The sequence below is a fragment of the Peromyscus eremicus genome, chromosome 8a, assembly GCF_949786415.1.
Source record: "Peromyscus eremicus chromosome 8a, PerEre_H2_v1, whole genome shotgun sequence".
NCBI classification, from domain to species: Eukaryota; Metazoa; Chordata; class Mammalia; order Rodentia; family Cricetidae; genus Peromyscus; species Peromyscus eremicus.
The window spans coordinates 100,419,967-100,436,640 of record NC_081423.1 but is presented as its reverse complement, the minus strand read 5'-3'; the positions used below and the strand labels follow the sequence as shown (position 1 = coordinate 100,436,640).

General features: G+C 52.5%; 1 protein-coding gene across 1 annotated transcript; it reads left to right on the top strand.

Annotated features, from left to right (window-relative positions):
• The first annotated feature begins 281 nt into the window (after window positions 1-281).
• Window positions 282-11,171, top strand: Lgals3bp (galectin 3 binding protein). Its single transcript, XM_059269850.1, has 6 exons — window positions 282-440; window positions 2,575-2,648; window positions 3,817-4,008; window positions 4,167-4,298; window positions 5,990-6,242; window positions 9,757-11,171. The coding sequence occupies exons 1-6, from the start codon at window positions 328-330 to the stop codon at window positions 10,868-10,870; spliced, it is 1,878 nt and encodes a 625-aa protein (XP_059125833.1). The 5' UTR covers window positions 282-327; the 3' UTR covers window positions 10,871-11,171.
• Window positions 11,172-16,674: the final 5,503 nt, after the last annotated feature.

Here is a 16,674-nt window from a genome sequence, read left to right as displayed (position 1 = left end):
ACCTGAGCCTCTGCTCCAAGGCCTGCTTGTACCATCTTTCCACCGTGCTCACCTGTCCCCTCCCACGGGTGTCTGTCTGGCCAGCCTGGACATGCATCTGATGGTCAAACACAGCTGTAGCCTAGGTGCCTGAACATTGCTGTATTATCTGCTCAGCAACAGGCCACTTGGGTGCCTGCCATCTCCCCAGCAGAGCAGCGAGTAAGCAGAGGGCTGCTAGCCTGTCTGCGGCCAACCCCAGAAGCGGCCTCTGTCATGTGTTTTCTGGAAATCGAAACCAGACTAGGTTTATGAAGCATTTCCTGGGACCAGGCTGAGGAAAACCACATGGTGGAGCCTCTCAGCCCAACAGTCTGCAGAAAGCTTCTGAAGGCAGCCAGCAGGGAGGCTCCAGGACCACCTTCAGCAGCTGCCCGGGAGTCCCTGTCTCTTGCTTCCAGGTGAGTCCCCACTCCACACAGCATGGTCACCAGCAGGCCACCGAGCCCAGGAGCCATCGTGTTCCTCCCAGAACTGCAGGGCCTCTGTGCAATTGGGTGGGATGTTTGCTGAACAAGCATCAGCTAAAGGGACAAGTGCGTTAGAATTGAGCCCTTGGCCCTCTCCTGGGTCTATGGACTCGCCCAGGCCTAATCCCACCTGCACAGAGGTACTGAATGAGCCAGCATAGACAGACTTGTCCCAACTTCCCACACAAAGGAGTCAGACAGAGGACAGTCACATCCACCTGCAATGTTCCCAAGGCCAAAGTTCCTGACCCAGCATGGACAAACCTGTTGGCCACACCTTATAGTAAATGGAGAGGATGGGCACCCAGTGCAGTTTGCCTTGGGACTCAGGTTTCCCAGAAGCCAGTGTTCCCTGGGATTAAACTGGGTGATGTCTCAACACACGGACGTGGGGCTCCCTGGCTCCTTCCACCTCTGCCAGTGTCTGTTCGGTAGAAGGTGGTCACCCCTGGGCAGACCCCAACCTGGGGCTCACCAGCTGTGTGATCTGGAGTCAGTTGACTCCCTAGCTTCAGCGTGTTCACTTGGATGTGGAAACTTGCTTTTTGCGCTGGGGTCTTGTTTATTGTATGATTGACTTCAGAAGGCTGACGGGAGCCTGCTGAATGGGGTGGGAGGGTACAGAGCACTAAAGGCCAAGCTTCTCACCCATTGGTGTGTTACAGGACTCAGTGGTCAGAGCCTATGCCCAGACAGCTCCCCTGATAACCAGGCTCAGCCACCCATCCTCCATGGTCCAGTTACAGATACAATAATGAAAAGCATAGAAAGGAACTTTACCTAATATGGCTGCATTGAGAAGATGAATGGAGATCTGGCCTCCCCCTGAAGTCCATCGGGGGGTATTAACATGAGGTTTAGATTGAAATGGAGGGCTAAAAGTGTGCATAACGAAGCTGGCCTGGTCCTTGCCTGGCTATAAATCTCTTTCCTGGAGACAAGGTCCCCCTGTTGACGCTGTCACCAGACTTGAGCCTCTCAGCATGAGACACCCAGGGGAATTCCAGCTCTTTGGGGTGCCTTGTTTCAGTGGTCTGATAGCCAAAGGGAGGGGCATAAGTCTCTCTTAGAACATCTTCACCCCTGCCAGGATGGCTACAAGTGGACTGGGACCCTGAGGTCCTTCATGCTGATCTAATGCAGAAGTGTCTGAGATGGGAGTGGAGTGACGGTGTGTGTGTGTGTGTGTGTGTGTGTGTGTGTGTGTGTGTGTGTGTGTGTAGTGGGGGTGGGGCAATCCTGGGATTTCTACTGGTCCTAGGATATCTCTGTTGCACATCCCTGGGCCCCTGGTCTGAGTGACAAAGACACAACTTGAGGTTACCAGCCCTTGCCTAGTAGATAATGCTCCCCATAGCACCACCCACTAGCTAGAACCAAGCTTGCAACTGCTGGTAATAGAGCGGGTGTCACCAGGGCTGTTGCACCTTGCTCTGTGGGTCATCCCCGTCCTTGCAGGGGTTGAAGGACAGTGCCTGGGTGGGGGGCACATCCTACAGACAGGCAAGAGCTTAGACCACAGCCTAAGTACTGAGTCCTCCTCAGCCCGCTTCCTTAGAGCTGTCAGCACCTTGGGAGTTGGCCCTGACCCACCCCCCGACTCATCCCCGCGTCACACCATGGAGCCCCAAGCCCTTCTGCGTTGTCTCTGTTACTACTCTCCTGAGGGGTCCCCTGTTCCAGCCTCATCTACAGCTCCTTCCCCCACTGGCATCGCTTGTGCCTCTGGGGCACACCACGCAGGGAGCTGCTGCCTGAAGATACGGCCAACTGTTAGCAGGCTTACACCCTGTTCATCGCCAAGGGACAGCCCTTGTGCTTCCTGGATCCTCACTGCCAGGAGCCCTCAACCCTCCTGTTCCACCTGGAAAGTCTTCCTGACCTGAAGGTTGTCCCACAGAGCATGTGAGAGGCCTGCATGAGAGCCATCACGTGGCCATCTGGGCCCTGCAGAAGAGGGACCACCCACAAAGCTGTCTGGTCCTCACAAGCAGGGGACCGTGGAACTGCTGGTCTCCAGCAGAGAACCGTTGCTAGTCTCACTCTGCTGTGCCTTCTGCTGCAGGGCTGGGCTTCTAGACCAGGCAATGGCTCTCCTTTGGCTCCTCTCTGTGTGGTTGCTGGTTCCAGGGACTCAAGGTGAGTCGTGCCCGCTGGGAAATGTCTAAAACAGAAGTCTTCAAGGCTGCTGCACCTTGCTCTCTGGGTCATTCCCCTCCTTGCAGAAAACCCAGGTGTCATTCAGTGAGGTACCATGTCTCAGGATTCTCTTCATGTGGATCCCCAGTCATCCCAAATAATGATGGTGTGTGGGCCCTGGGGCTCCCCTGGGCCCAGGTGAAACTCAGGTGATGGAGAAAATGCCAAGGAACCTTCTCATCTCATCAGTGTGCCAAAGAGGGAGTGCTGGGCCTGTGCTATCCTGGAATGGGTGGCCTCGGGACACAGGTTAGAATTCAGAGTCCCTGGGAGTGGTCAGCCTGTACCCTCAGCTGAGTGTCCCTCCTTAGCATGGGTGACCCCCCAAATTCAAGCACCCAGCTATTTACTGGGCAGAGATGGGAGCCCTGGAGAGTGGGGACGGTGCAGGAGCCCCTTGGCTGCCTGTGCCCGAGTGCAGACTGTCTGTGGTTCAGGGTTGTCTGCTTTAGGCAGACACTGTAGGGATGAGGTAGAGACCCTAGGTGTGAGCTGGGGCCGGTGCTGTGTTGCCCACTCCTCTCTTACCACACCACAGCTCCTTCAGTGCCACACTTTGGAGGAAATAAGCAACGCTGTGCTGTCCAGTTGCTGAGTGGGAGCAGTCCAGAGGCCCCGAGGATGAGATGCATTTTCACTTGAGACAATTTCAATTTACATTGTGTTGTCAGGGCATCACCCTATCATAAGTCGAGGGCCATCTGCTCTCTGCCTGTGTCTAGGGGGCGCCCAGGGACCACCTGTCCCCTCAGGCCAGTATTCCAGAGAGCCAGCAAGGGGCCTCTTCCTCCCAGTTCTTCCCGGGGGCCACCACCTCCACTCTGCAGGCTGGAGAGCCAAGGTGTCCTTTTGGAGCAAAAGACCCAGATCTGAGATAGAAAGGCTGTGGCCTCTGTGGGGTCCTCACAGAGCTTTCCTGCCTCCTTGGTGGATAACCTTTCACACCCGGAAAGGGGGCTTGAAGTAGTTCAAGAGCAACCCCAGAAGGCCACTCCGCCCCAGCTGGGTAACCTTCACCCAGCAGGACAGCACAGAGCATGAGGTTCATGGGGGATAGGCACCAAGACAGGCCAGCCCTCCTCCCAGCTGACCTCCACTTTCCTGACAGGTACAGAAGATGGGGACATGCGTCTGGTTAATGGGGCCTCAGCCAATGAGGGCCGCGTGGAGATCTTCTACAGAGGCCAGTGGGGGACGGTGTGCGACAACCTCTGGAGCCTCTTAGATGCCAACGTCGTCTGTCGGGCCCTGGGCTATGAGAACGCCACTCAGGCACTGGGCAGAGCTGCCTTTGGGCCAGGTGTGGCTGCTATCCCACCCCCCAAAGCTGAGGTCACTTAGTAATGCCCCTCAAACATCCCTACTGTGTCAGTGAGCAACCCTGTTGCAGGACCTGCTCTCCACCAAGGGTCCAGTTCCTCCTCCAGTGCAGCCCCTGGCTTCCTTTTGTACCCACAGGAAAGGGACCCATCATGCTGGACGAGGTGGAGTGTACAGGGACAGAGTCCTCGCTGGCCAACTGCAGCTCCCTGGGCTGGCTGAAGAGCCGCTGTGGGCATGAGAAGGATGCAGGCGTGGTCTGCTCCAACGGTGAGCTGCCCTTGCCCTCCCAGCACCTGAAGAAAGCAGTGGTTAAGCCCATGCCCCTGCCTGTCCCAGCACCCCAAGAGGGGCACTCCTGATATGGCTGGGACGTATGAAAAGCCCACTTCCTCCAAGAGAGCCCCTTGTGTTACCATGTCACAGTGGATTATGGGCATGACACCTGTGAGGGAGGGTCGGCTCTCTAAGGCCCAGGGTCTTGTGCTTATTACATGCTCTGACACATTACATAGCACCCCTGTGCACAGGTTGTGTGGTGACATTGAAGCGATTCTCAACGGCTATGGTCAAGGACACTGGCGCCCAAAGCCCTGCCTGCCAAACCCTGACTCCATCCCAGCTCTTCACCTCCACTGTCTGGCTCAATGGGAGCTTTCCTTCCTGGCTGCCATCTGTGGCTTCCTCCTGGGCTGGCCCATGGGATTCCCCTCTGTCCCAAGTTGGGGAACTGAGCCATGAGGGTATTGAATCCCACAAGGTCAGACAAGCTTGGAGACAAGCTGATCTGGGGTGGAAGGCTCGGACTTGGGGAGCCTCATGAGTGTGACTAAGCTGTGCAGGCTTCTGGGAAAGCAAGAGGCCCCTCTGGCTGGGGAACAATGTGAACAGGAGACTGGAGGTGGAAACTAGGAGGGTACCAGGGCCACAGTGTGAGGAGACTCGAGGAGCCAGCCCACCTACTCTAAATGTGAAAATCAAGCCAAACCCTCACAGGGCAACAGATGATGTGGAATGGGGTTCTGGATTAGGCTTTGGGAGGCAGGGAAAAGTGGGGACGCCCAGAGGCATGCCATAGCCCCTCAAGGATTTGTCCCCTTGGGACTGGGAAGCCCCAAGTTCTAATGTGGGGCTGCTGTGGGACTCTAACTTCTTAGGCTGTTCACTGGGTGTAGGAGAGTAGCCTCTGCAGTTACTGATGAGTTTGTAAAGAATGGGCACAGACTCAGGGTAAGTGTCTTCCTCCCTCCTCTCTCCCTCCTTGCCTCCCTGCTTCCCTCCCTCCTTTCACACCCTTCATCTGTCCCTGCCTCCCTTTTTTTTTTTTTTTTTTTTTTTTTTTGGTTTTTCGAGACAGGGTTTCTCTGTGTAGCTTTGCGCCTTTCCTGGAACTCACTCTGTAGCCCAGGCTGGCCTCGAACTCACAGAGATCCGCCTGGCTCTGCCTCCCAAGTGCTGGGATTAAAGGCATGTGCCACCACCGCCTGGCCCTGCCTCCCTTTCAAACCTCAAAGCCCACCCCCAGTAACACATCTCCTCCAACAAGGCCACACCTCACAATCCTTCTAATCCTTTCCAACAGTCCCACTCCCTGGTGATTAAGCGTTCAAATCTAGGAGCCTATGGGGGCCGTTCTCATTCAGACACCACAACACTCTCCACAAACCAAACACACAGTGCCTGACTGTGGGGAACAGGAAGCCAGCCCTGGGTATATAAGGGCACAGGGCCACACATGGCTACAGAGGCCAGCAGGACCTGCTCCCATTTCATGAGGTTCAGAGGGCAGCTGCACCCTTCCTTAAGGCCTGTTCCATCCTGCATCTTTGAGCAAAGCCAGGCACCAGGACGGCTGGTACAGGTGAAGAACCTGACTCCTGAGGTCCAACGGAGCTTAGAGTTCGAGAAAATGGTCCGCAGAGCCCAAACCCTCACACGGCAACTCCCTCTGTCTCTCCCAGAAACCAGGGGTGTCCATGTCCTGGACCTCTCCGGAGAGCTCTCAGATGCGATGGGCCAGATCTTTGACAGCCAGCAGGGCTGTGACCTGTTCATCCAGGTGACAGGGCAGGGGCATGGGGATCTGACCCTCTGTGCCCACAAGCTGATCTTGAACACCAACCCTGAGGCCCAGGCCCTGTCGCAAGCAGTGGGCAGCAGCGTCATCATGAGAGTGGACGAGGAGTGCATGCCTGTAGTCAAAGACTTCCTCAGGTAAGCCACGCCTTCAGCTCCAGCACACACACACACACACACACACACACACACACACACACACACATACACACATACATGCTTATGTTTCCAGATGCTTCCTGTACTTGTATAAACACATGCTCATGCATCTGAGCCTTACTTTTTTTTTTTTTTTTTTTAAAGATTTATTTATTTATTATGTATACAGTGAGTGTTCAGCCTGCAGGCCAGAAGAGGGCACCAAATATCATTGTAGATGGTTGTGAGCCACCATGTGGTTGCTGGGAATTGAACTCAGGTCCTCTGGAAGAGCAGCCAGTGCTCTTAACCTCTGAGCCATCTCTCCAGCCCCTGAGCCTTACTTTTACATGTGCCTGTTTGTCTGCTTGTCTTAGTCACTATTCTGTTGCTGTGAAGAGAGACACCATGACCAAGGCAACTTTTCAGATGAAAGCATTTGATTGAGGGCTTGCTTGCAGCTCCAGAGGTTTAACCCATTATCATCATGGTGGTGGGGGTGGGGCAGGGAAGCATGCAGGCAGTTGCTGGAGCAGTAGCTGAGAGCTTTACATCCTGATCCATAGGCAGAGAGATGGGCCTGTCATGCGCTTTTGAAACCTCAAAGCCCACCCCCAGTAACACATCTCCTCCAATAAGGCCACACCTCACAATCCTTTTATCCTTTCCAACAGTCCCACTCCCTGGTGACTAAGCGTTCAAATCTAGGAGCCTATGGGGGCCGTTCTCATTCAGACTCCACAGCATTCTTTTTGTTGTTGTTTGTTTTGTTGTTTTTTCCAGACAGGGTTTCTCTGTGTAGCTTTGGACCCTGTCCTGGAACTCAGTTTGTAGCCCAGACTGGCCTTGAACTCACAGAGATCTGCCTGTCTCCGCCTCCGAGTGCTGGGATTAAAGGCGTGCACCACCACTGCCCGGCTCACCACAGCATTCTTATGTACGAGCATCCCATGCACACTGAAATGGTGTACACACATGTACTTTCACCCACATTCAGTGCATCTAAATACATGCATTTCACTATACAACTCTAAATACTCTCTCCTAATCACCATGCGCTCTTATGATGAGAAGTTTTTAATATTCGGAGGTCATGACCTTAGCATGGAGTTGTCTGTTGTCCCCTGGGAGGGGCACATGGAAATGGAGTCCAGGTGGGTGCTGGGTAGCATGGAGCTCCTACAGCAAGTCTGGAATGAAGTTCCAGGCTTCTGGCGGGGGTGGGGGGGTAGGGGGGTGGGGGGGTGGGGGGGTGGGGGGTGGGGCGCACCTTAGGAAGGTACGGACAGTGCAAGTAAGATGCACGGACAACCCCCTCCCCTCTCTGTCATGTGTCCTAGGTGCTGCGGAGATACAATGGGAGGTTCTTGTGTACTTGGGGGGGGGGGTGCCACAGGGCGCATGTAGAGGTCAGAGAACAACTTGCAGGAGTAGGTTCTCCCCTTCCACCGTGTGGGTTCTGGGGATCAACTCAGGTCGCCAGACTTGGCAGCAGTTGACTAGGTACTGGGTCATCATGCCAGCTTCAGCGTGAGATCCTTCCCTGCCCAGTTATTGGTCTTGCTAAGAGGAAGGCAGGGAGCCATGACTTCAATGCTGTCTGTGAAGGGAGGAGGGAGAGCATGCTCCTCCGAGGAGCCTCGCAGACTACCTGGCTCCTGTCAGGTCAGGTGCAGGATTCTTACAGATGAGAGCAAAGACAGTGAGTGGGGTCCACATTCCTCCCCAGCCTCTGCCACCAGCCTTCCCTCTACACCTCCCCAGGGATTGTCAAGATCACACAGGTTCCCCACTCAGGAGGAATTCTCAGGCTTGCGTTTTGAAAGCAGGGATTTTAAAACAGAACATTTATTAAAAAGTATTCTCTCGCCGGGCAGTGGTGGCGCACGCCTTTAATCCCAGCACTTGGGAGGCAGAGCCAGGTGGATCTCTGTGAGTTCGAGGCCAGCCTGGGCTACCAAGTGAGTTCCAGGAAAAGGCGCAAAGCTACACAGAGAAACCCTGTCTCAAAAAACAAAAAAAAACAAAACAAAAAAAAAAAGTATTCTCTCTCATTCTTACGACATGATGCTTTATATAGTGGAATGTGACATTTATGAGAACAGTACTGGCAATTAAACCCAGATTAGAACCGTTGGCTTTCCAGGCTAGTGTACAGACCTGGCAGGGGTCCTGTGTCCTGCTGGTGAGTTCTGTGTCTAAGGCACAGTGGAGGGTGGAACAGATGCTATCTCTGCCTTCCTGTCCCCGCCCCCATACCTGACCCCCAGCTGTGGCCCAAGGTCTGGGCTCTCGTTCTCTCTTCCTCTCCCATCCCCCTTGGCTTCCCTCTGAAGACACACACACACACACACATACACACACACACACACACACACATACACACACACACACACACATACACACACACACATACACATACACACACACACACATACACACACACATACACACACATACACACACACACACACACACACACACGCACGCACGCACGCACGCCTGGGCTTAGCCACAGGAGACACAGCAGTCCACTAGGCTCCTCCAGCTGTCCCTCAAGCCGCTTGTCCTTGCTAGCTTTAGGCATGTCCCCTCTCTGAATATGTGATTTTTACTTGAAAAGGATGGGCAGGGAGATCCACTCTGATTTCTGGAACCCAAGACTGGGCCCTGAGTGAGGGAGGCTTGGGGAAAGCATGAAGACGGAGAGGCGTTCACAAGAACGCGGACACATCTCAGCCTCCCTTGGCACTTAGAGCGGCCAGCAGTCCGAGAGACACCGGTGTGGGATGAGGGTTAGGAACTGGTGCCGATCTTCCTTCCTGGCCTTCCCTCCTTCAACAGCAGGGGGAGGTTGGTCTCTGATGTCAAGGCTCATGGTGACATCAGTGGGACCATGCCCTCCCTATGAGGTGATTTCAGTGAAGGGTCTTCATTGCGGGTTGTGTGGGGTGGGTCAGTCCAGAGGAGAGGGTTGCCATCCCATCTCAGGGATGCTGTGAAGTCGATGGCAGCCATCCTCAGCTCTGTTTGAACATTTGTGCACAGAGAGGGAGGGTACTACTCTGGGCATGGTGGGCTTAGGCCTTCACGTGGCTCACAATCCCAGGGAAGCAGAAATAAGGTGACCAAAGAAGCCATTGTCACCTGACAGGGAGCAGATGCTTGGGGAGAGAGAGGTATGCACAGGAACCTAGCAGGGAGACCTCTGCTGACCAAGACTCACAGTGACATCAGAGAGACCAGGAGATGTAGGTGGGAACCCCTCAGGTGAGGGCACTCACTAAGTGGCTGTGAGTGTCTTTGCCAGCCATTATCCACCACCCCATGGCCTGACACCCCAAAGTTGCTGTCAGTTGGTGTGAAATGGAGGATGACTGATCCACCAGTGGCAGTACCCTGAAGTGAGGTCAGTGGGAAAGGTGTCATAGGCAGCTGCGTGGGAGAGCAGGCCAAACACACCAGCTGTCTGTCAGGGCAGACTTCAGATTCCTGACTTCCCTCCCGCCCCCAGGTACTTTTACTCCCGAAGAATCGAGGTCACCATGTCTTCTGTCAAGTGCTTGCACAAGCTAGCCTCAGCCTTTCAGGCCACACAGCTTAGAGACTACTGTGGACGGCTCTTTGCCACCCTCCTCCCCCAGGACCCCACTTTCCACACGCCCCTGGACCTCTATGCGTACGCGCAGGCTACCAAGGACTCTGTGCTGGAAGATCTGTGCGTGCTGTTCCTGGCCTGGAACTTCGAGCCTCTGACGCAGGCTGAGGCCTGGCTAAGTGTTCCTACCACCTTGCTCCAGGCTCTCCTCTCCAAGAGTGAGCTGGCCGTGTCTAGTGAGCTGGCCTTGCTGAAGGCAGTGGATCAGTGGAGCACAGAGAGTGGCATCTCCCATGTGGAGGAAGAGTACCTGCTGGAACAGGTCCGCTTCCCTATGATGCTGCCCCAGGAGCTGTTTGAGCTGCAGTTCAACCTGAGCCTGTACCAGGGTCACCAGGCACTGTTCCAAAGGAAGACCATGGAGGCCCTGGAGTTCCACACCGTGCCTTTCCCAGTGCTGGTCAAGTACAGAGGCCTGAACCTCACTGATGACACCTACAAGCCCCGGCTCTACACCTCCTCAACCTGGAGTACCTTGGTGACGGCCCGTTCCTCAAGTTCCTCAAGATCACGGGGCGTGCAAGTGTACAGCTACAATCAGTTCTACTCATATGACTATGGTTCAAGAACCCGATATGACCCCTACCGGTCCTTCCTGACCCCACAACACCCCAGCTTCCTCTTCAAGGACAAGCTGATCTCCTGGTCAGCCACCTACCTCCCCACCATCCAGAGTTGCTGGAATTACGGCTTCTCTTGCACCTCTGACGAGCTCCCTGTGCTGGGCCTCACCAAGTCCGGCTATTCTGATCCTACTATTGGCTATGAAAACAAAGCGCTGATGGTCTGTGGAGGGTCCAGTGTGGTGGATGTCACCAATTTTGAAGGCTCTAAGGCTCCTATCCCCAGTGCCCTGGATACCAATAGTTCCAAGATTTCCTCCGTCTTTCCCTGCACCTCAGGGGCCTTCAGCAGCTTCCGTGTGGTCATCCGCCCCTTCTACCTGACTAACTCCACTGACCTGGACTAGATGGTCCATCTCTGTGGTGGGGACTCAGACACCCATGTGTCCCCTCCTTGGCCTCCTTCTTTGTAGCTGCTTCCAGCAGCCTGCCACCAGATCTCCCCAGCTTCCACCGTCTCTACGAGCTTTATATTTTACTAGGTTTCAGCCATCACTCACTCCAGTGTTGAGAGTCCCCAGGGCTCCCATTGCAGGCACATGCAGGTTCTGTGAGGTCCTGTGGGATTTCCAATGCCCACTGCAGAGCTCTGTCTGTCACGGTCACTAATCTGAAATCATTAAAGTCACATGTTACTTCTCACAATGCTGGTCCATTCATGCAGGAGGTGTTGCTGGCTTCCTCCAGTATTTGGAGGGCAGGTTTGCTGGGTTCTGGGGAATAAGGAATGAGATTGTGAACTAGTAGGGGAGATCCTGGTGGTTCTGGGTGGGCAAACATCCCAGTCCTCCAGGGCCACCACAGAGGAACAGAGTGGGATGCAGCCACGGCTATCAAGCTGGTGAGCATAGGGCTGACCTGGTTGAGAATAGGGCTGTCTCTGAGAAGAGACTGCCAGGCTGGTACGCAGAGGCTACGGAACACAGCAGGAGACAGAGGAGGGCACGTGTAGGGAGAAAGAAGAGTCACAGTGAGCAGCAGTTCCTTCAGAAGCCCTTGAGCCAGGGCAGAGGAACAAAGACACCTCAGCATCTGTGAGAATGGACAAGTGGGGAGACTCTATACATATCAGTAGATGCTCAGTCACTCAAAACAGAAGACAGCCAGGATCAGGAGTCAGGCAGAAGAGGGATGCTGGGTGCTGGGTGACCCACGGGGCCCTGGATCAGGCCTCAGTGCTGTGGGGACATCCTGTGAGAGTGTTGCCTTTGGGTCCTGGGCAGTGGGTGCCTTACCAACTCCTTTATGACCAGCAAGAATGTGTGTGTGTGTGTGTGTGTGTGCGCGCGCGCGTGTGTCCGTGCACATGCGCATGCACATATGTATGTTCATTTTTGAAGGCAGAGGTTACCCCCAGGTCCCATTTCTCAAGATCAAGAGGTCATTCATCTTGGTCAACCTTACACAGCCTAGAATCATGAGAAAAGAGAGTCTCAATGATGGATTGTCTGCATTGTGTTGGCTTGTGTGCATGTCTGTGAGTTAATTACTATGGGAAGACCCAGCCTCTGTGGGCAGCACCATTCCCTAGGTAAAGGGGTCCTTACCTGTATATAGGAGGGAAGAAATTGAGCTGAGAACAAGCAAGTGCATGCATTCATTTCTCTCTGACGTGACCAGCTGCGTGTTCCTGCTGGGTGTCCTTGTGATGATGAGCTGTGACAGACTAAACTGAGCCCTTTCTCCTCTGAGATGTCCTTTTGTCACAGCAACAGAAGTGGAGCTGAAACAGCTTATGCAGAGCTTGCTGAGCACTCCTTCCACATTGTCTGACCTACATTCTCTTCCCATGAGTCCCATCACCTATGTCCTCATCAGCACTTCGTGTTGTCAACATTTTTTAACTTCACCCATTCTGGTGGGTGTGTACACATCAGCCATCCCTTCGCCACTGTGACAAAACACCTTGAGCAAGTCAACATGGAGGAGAGAAGGTTGATTTAGCTCACACATTCAAAGGTTTCAGTCCACCTTCACGTGATCCCACAGCCTCCTCATGGTCCATCCATTACAAACTCCCCCACGGACTGACTCCCTCGGGATGCAGTCCTCTCATAACCCACCAGCTGGAGAGCAAGCCTTTAACATGGGCTCTCAGGGGCCAGTGTTAGGTTCCAGCTCTTAACAGTAACTTTGAAGTGACCATCTCCCATCTGCCTTCCTCATCCCCTTCTGCCTATAAACCCGCCTTGCTCAACCCATGGGAATACCCCATCTGCTTTATACAACGAAATATTTCTGATTCCAGAATTCCAAACTAACGCCAATTAAGACACTTAAAGTAGATTGTTGGAATGTGTTCCTTTGATACCAGAAAGCTGAGGACCTGTAGACTCCAGATGGTCAGGTTAGAATTGAGCCTGCCCACTCACTGCTGCACACGGGTGCACTGACCTGGGGGTGCTGCGGACAGTCTCTCAGCTCACAGGCTCTGGGCAGGCTCGCACTGCAGGAAGAGGCTCTCAACATATGGAGGGAAAGTTAAATACATGACACAGGTGCAGATTGGGGTGCTATTCAGCCACCCCGAAAGTTCTTGTCATCCCTGTGCTCAAGGCTGAGGCAGGAGGATCACAGTTTTTAGACCCACCCAGGACATTTGGTGAAATCACCAGGCCAACCAGTGATTTTCAGACCTTGTTTGAACAAATAAGTAAGTAAGTAAATAAATAAATAAACAAATAAAATGTGTTCACGACTGTTCTGGCTGGTTTTATGTCAACTTGACACAAGCTAGAGTCATTGGAGAGGAGGGTGCCTCAATTAAGAAAATGCCTCCGGGGAGCTGGGCGTTGGTGGCACACGCCTTTAATCCCAGCACTCGGGAGGCAGAGCCAGGCGGATCTCTGTGAGTTCGAGGCCAGCCTGGGCTACCAAGTGAGTCCCAGGAAAGGCGCAAAGCTACACAGAGAAACCCTGTCTCGAAAAACCAAAAAAAAAAAAAAAAGAAAAAAGAAAGAAAATGCCTCCGGAAGATCAGGCTGTAGGCAAGTCAGTAGAGCATTTTCTTAATTAGTGATTGATGTAGGAGGGTCCCACCCATTGTGGGTGGGGCCTCACCTGGGCAGATAGTTCTGTGTAGTAAGCTTTCTCGTTGGCCTTTCCCTGGATGGCCAGCTCCCCAGGAATGACATGGAGACTTGTTATTAATTATGAAAGCTTGGCCTTTAGCTTAGGCTTGTTCCTAACTGGCTCTTATAACTCAAATTAACCTGTTTCTATTAATCTACATTCTACCATGTGGCTTTTTACCTTTCTTCCATTCTGTGTGCTCAACTCTCTCCGTGTCTCACTGGCATCTCCCTTGCGCGCCTAGATTCATCTTGAGTTCCCCTCTTTCCCCAGAAGTCCCACCTGTTCGTCCCTGCCTAGCTATTGGCCATTCAGCTCTTTGTTAAACCAATCACAGCAATACACAATGTAAGCAAATATCCCTCAACAGTTCTGGGTTCTATAAGAAAGCAGGCTGAGCAAGCCATGAGGAGCAAGCCAGTAAGCAGCACTCCTCCATGGCCTCTGCATCAGTTCCTGACTCCAGGTTCCTGCCCTGCTTGAGTTCCTGCTCTGACTTTATTCAGTGACAGAGTACAATGTGGAAGTGCCAGCCAAATAAACCCTTTCCTCCCCACGTTGCTTTGGTCATGGTGTTTGATAACAGCAATAGAAACTCTAACTAGGGCAATGGCATAATATAAAGACAATAAAAAGTTAAAAGGAGGGCTGGAGAGATGGCTCAGAGGTTAAGAGCACTGGCTCCTCTTCCAGAGGTCCTGAGTTCAACTCCCAACAACCACATGGTAGCCTACAACCCCCTACAACGAGATCTGGTGCCCTCTTCTGGCCTGCATGCGTACATGCAGGTGGAACACTATACATAATAAATAAATAAATATTTTTTTAAAAGAAAGTTAAAAGGAAACAAGCAAGACTTGAAAGATGGCTCAGTGGGTAAAGGGGCTTGCTGCTGAGCCTGATGACCTGAGTTCAGTCCCCTTCCCAGAACCCAAATGATGGAGGACACACAAGCATGGGCAAAAGCACACTAATAAATAAACAAATGCAATCTCTTTTTGTTTTGGTTTGGTTTTTTTGAGGCAGAATTTCTTTATGTAGCCCTGGCTGTCCTGCAACTCATTCTGTAGACCAGGCTGTCCTTAAACTCAGAGATCTACCTGTCTCTGCCTCCCGAGTGCTGGGCTTAAAGGTGTGCGCCACCACCAACTGGATCAAATGTAATTTCTAAAATAATATTTCCATTTAATTATTTGAGAATTTCATATAATATACTTTGATCATATTCATTCCCCCTGCCCAACCCCTCCGAAATCCACTCCTATCTCTCTCCACATACAACTTTGTTCCCCCTCCCCCCCCCCCCCCCCCCGCCCCATTGAGTCCAATTTGTGTTTCTCCAATACTTCTGAGTTGGAACCTCTCCTGGATTGTGGTTGACCTATCAGGAGTCATATCATTAAAGAAAATGGACCCTCCTGTCCCAGCAGTTATCAAATGCCGACAGTTCCTCAGCTAGGGGTGTAACTTCATACCCACTTCCTCTTCATGTTGGGATTGTGTCTCAGGCTTGAACTCACTTGTTCATGCTGCCACAACTTCTGTGGTTTCATTTGTGTGTGCAAACGCCCTGCTGTGTTCCCTTGCCATCATCCATAACCTCAGGCTCTCACCCCTTGTGCTTCCTCTTCCTGGGTGACCTCTGAGCACTGGCGGTGTGATGCAGATGTCCCATTTAGGACTGAGCGTGTCTGTGGTGCTATGAGTGAAATCGGCCCCTGCTGTGGGATGTTCTGTATGGCAAATGTGTTGCTAATTAGTCAATAAATAAAACACTGATTGGCCATTGGCTAGGCAGGAAGTGTAGGCGGGACAAGGAGGAGAATAAAGCTGGGAAGTGGAAGGCTGAGTCAGAGAGACACTGCCAGCCGCCACAATGATAAACAGCATGTGAAGATGCTGGTAAGCCACGAGCCTTGTGGCAAGGTATAGATGAATGGAAATGGATTAATTTAAGCTGTAAGAACAGTTAGCAGAAAGCCTGCCACGGCCATACAGTTTGTAACCAATATAAGTCTCTGTGTTTACTTGGTCGGGTCTGAGCAGCTGTGGGACTGGCAGGTGACAGAGATTTGTCCTGACTGTGGGCTAGGCAGGAAATATCCAACTACAGGCCCCATAGGCACATACATTTGAATACTTGGTCAGTGGTTGGTGGAACTGTTTGGGAAGGATTAGGAGGTGTGGCCTTGTTGGAGGAGGTGTGTCACTGGGGGCAGGCTTTGAGGTTTCAAAAGTCCATGCCATTCCCAGTTAGCTTGTGTCTCAGCCACCACTCCAGTTTTGTGCCTGCCTGCCCTCTGAATCTGTAAGCCCCAAACGAATTCTTCTACATGGTGCCATTATTCTCTACATGTTGAGCAGTCGTGGGTGTCTGTGTTAAACACCATCTACTGCAGAAGAAGCTTCTCAGTGAGGGTTGAGAGAAGCATTAGTCTACGGGTATAAATATAAGTACAGACACACTTCTAATCCTACCACTAGGAGTCAGAGGCAACTCTCTCTGTGAGTTCAAGGCCAACCTACTCTACTTATTGAGTACCAAGACAGCCAGGGTTACATAGAGAAACCCTGTCTCAAAAAAATAATACTATGTTCATTTAACAGAATAATAGTAGCAGGTTCTCCCCCAGGGCCTATGATCTGTCTAGCCACCGGCTCAAATGCAATTTTTTAAAAAAATCCTGATCAAATTTTAAAAGAAAAAATGGAAACAAGCGGCCTTTGAGACTCTCCTGTCCAAGTGATCTGCAGAGTCTGTGTCCAACTCTTCCTCTTCCCCAAGTGGCCTCAGTCCCCTCCCAGGACAACCTTCCTTCTCTAGGCAGGGCCCCTGCAGTGTAGGGAGGGAGGACCCCTTTTCTTTGCCACAGGGCAGTCTGGGGTGGACCTGTGCTGACCCTCTAGGGAAGGGGCTGTCTTAGGGAACCTGCTTAAGAAAAGTATCCACTTGCACATCTTGCTATGAAATCTCTCAAAAATCTCCTAGGCTGGGACTGAGGAGATGGCTCAGAGGTCAAAGTGCATATTACTCTTGCAGAGGACCTGGGTTCAAGTCCCAGCCCCCACATGGTGGCTC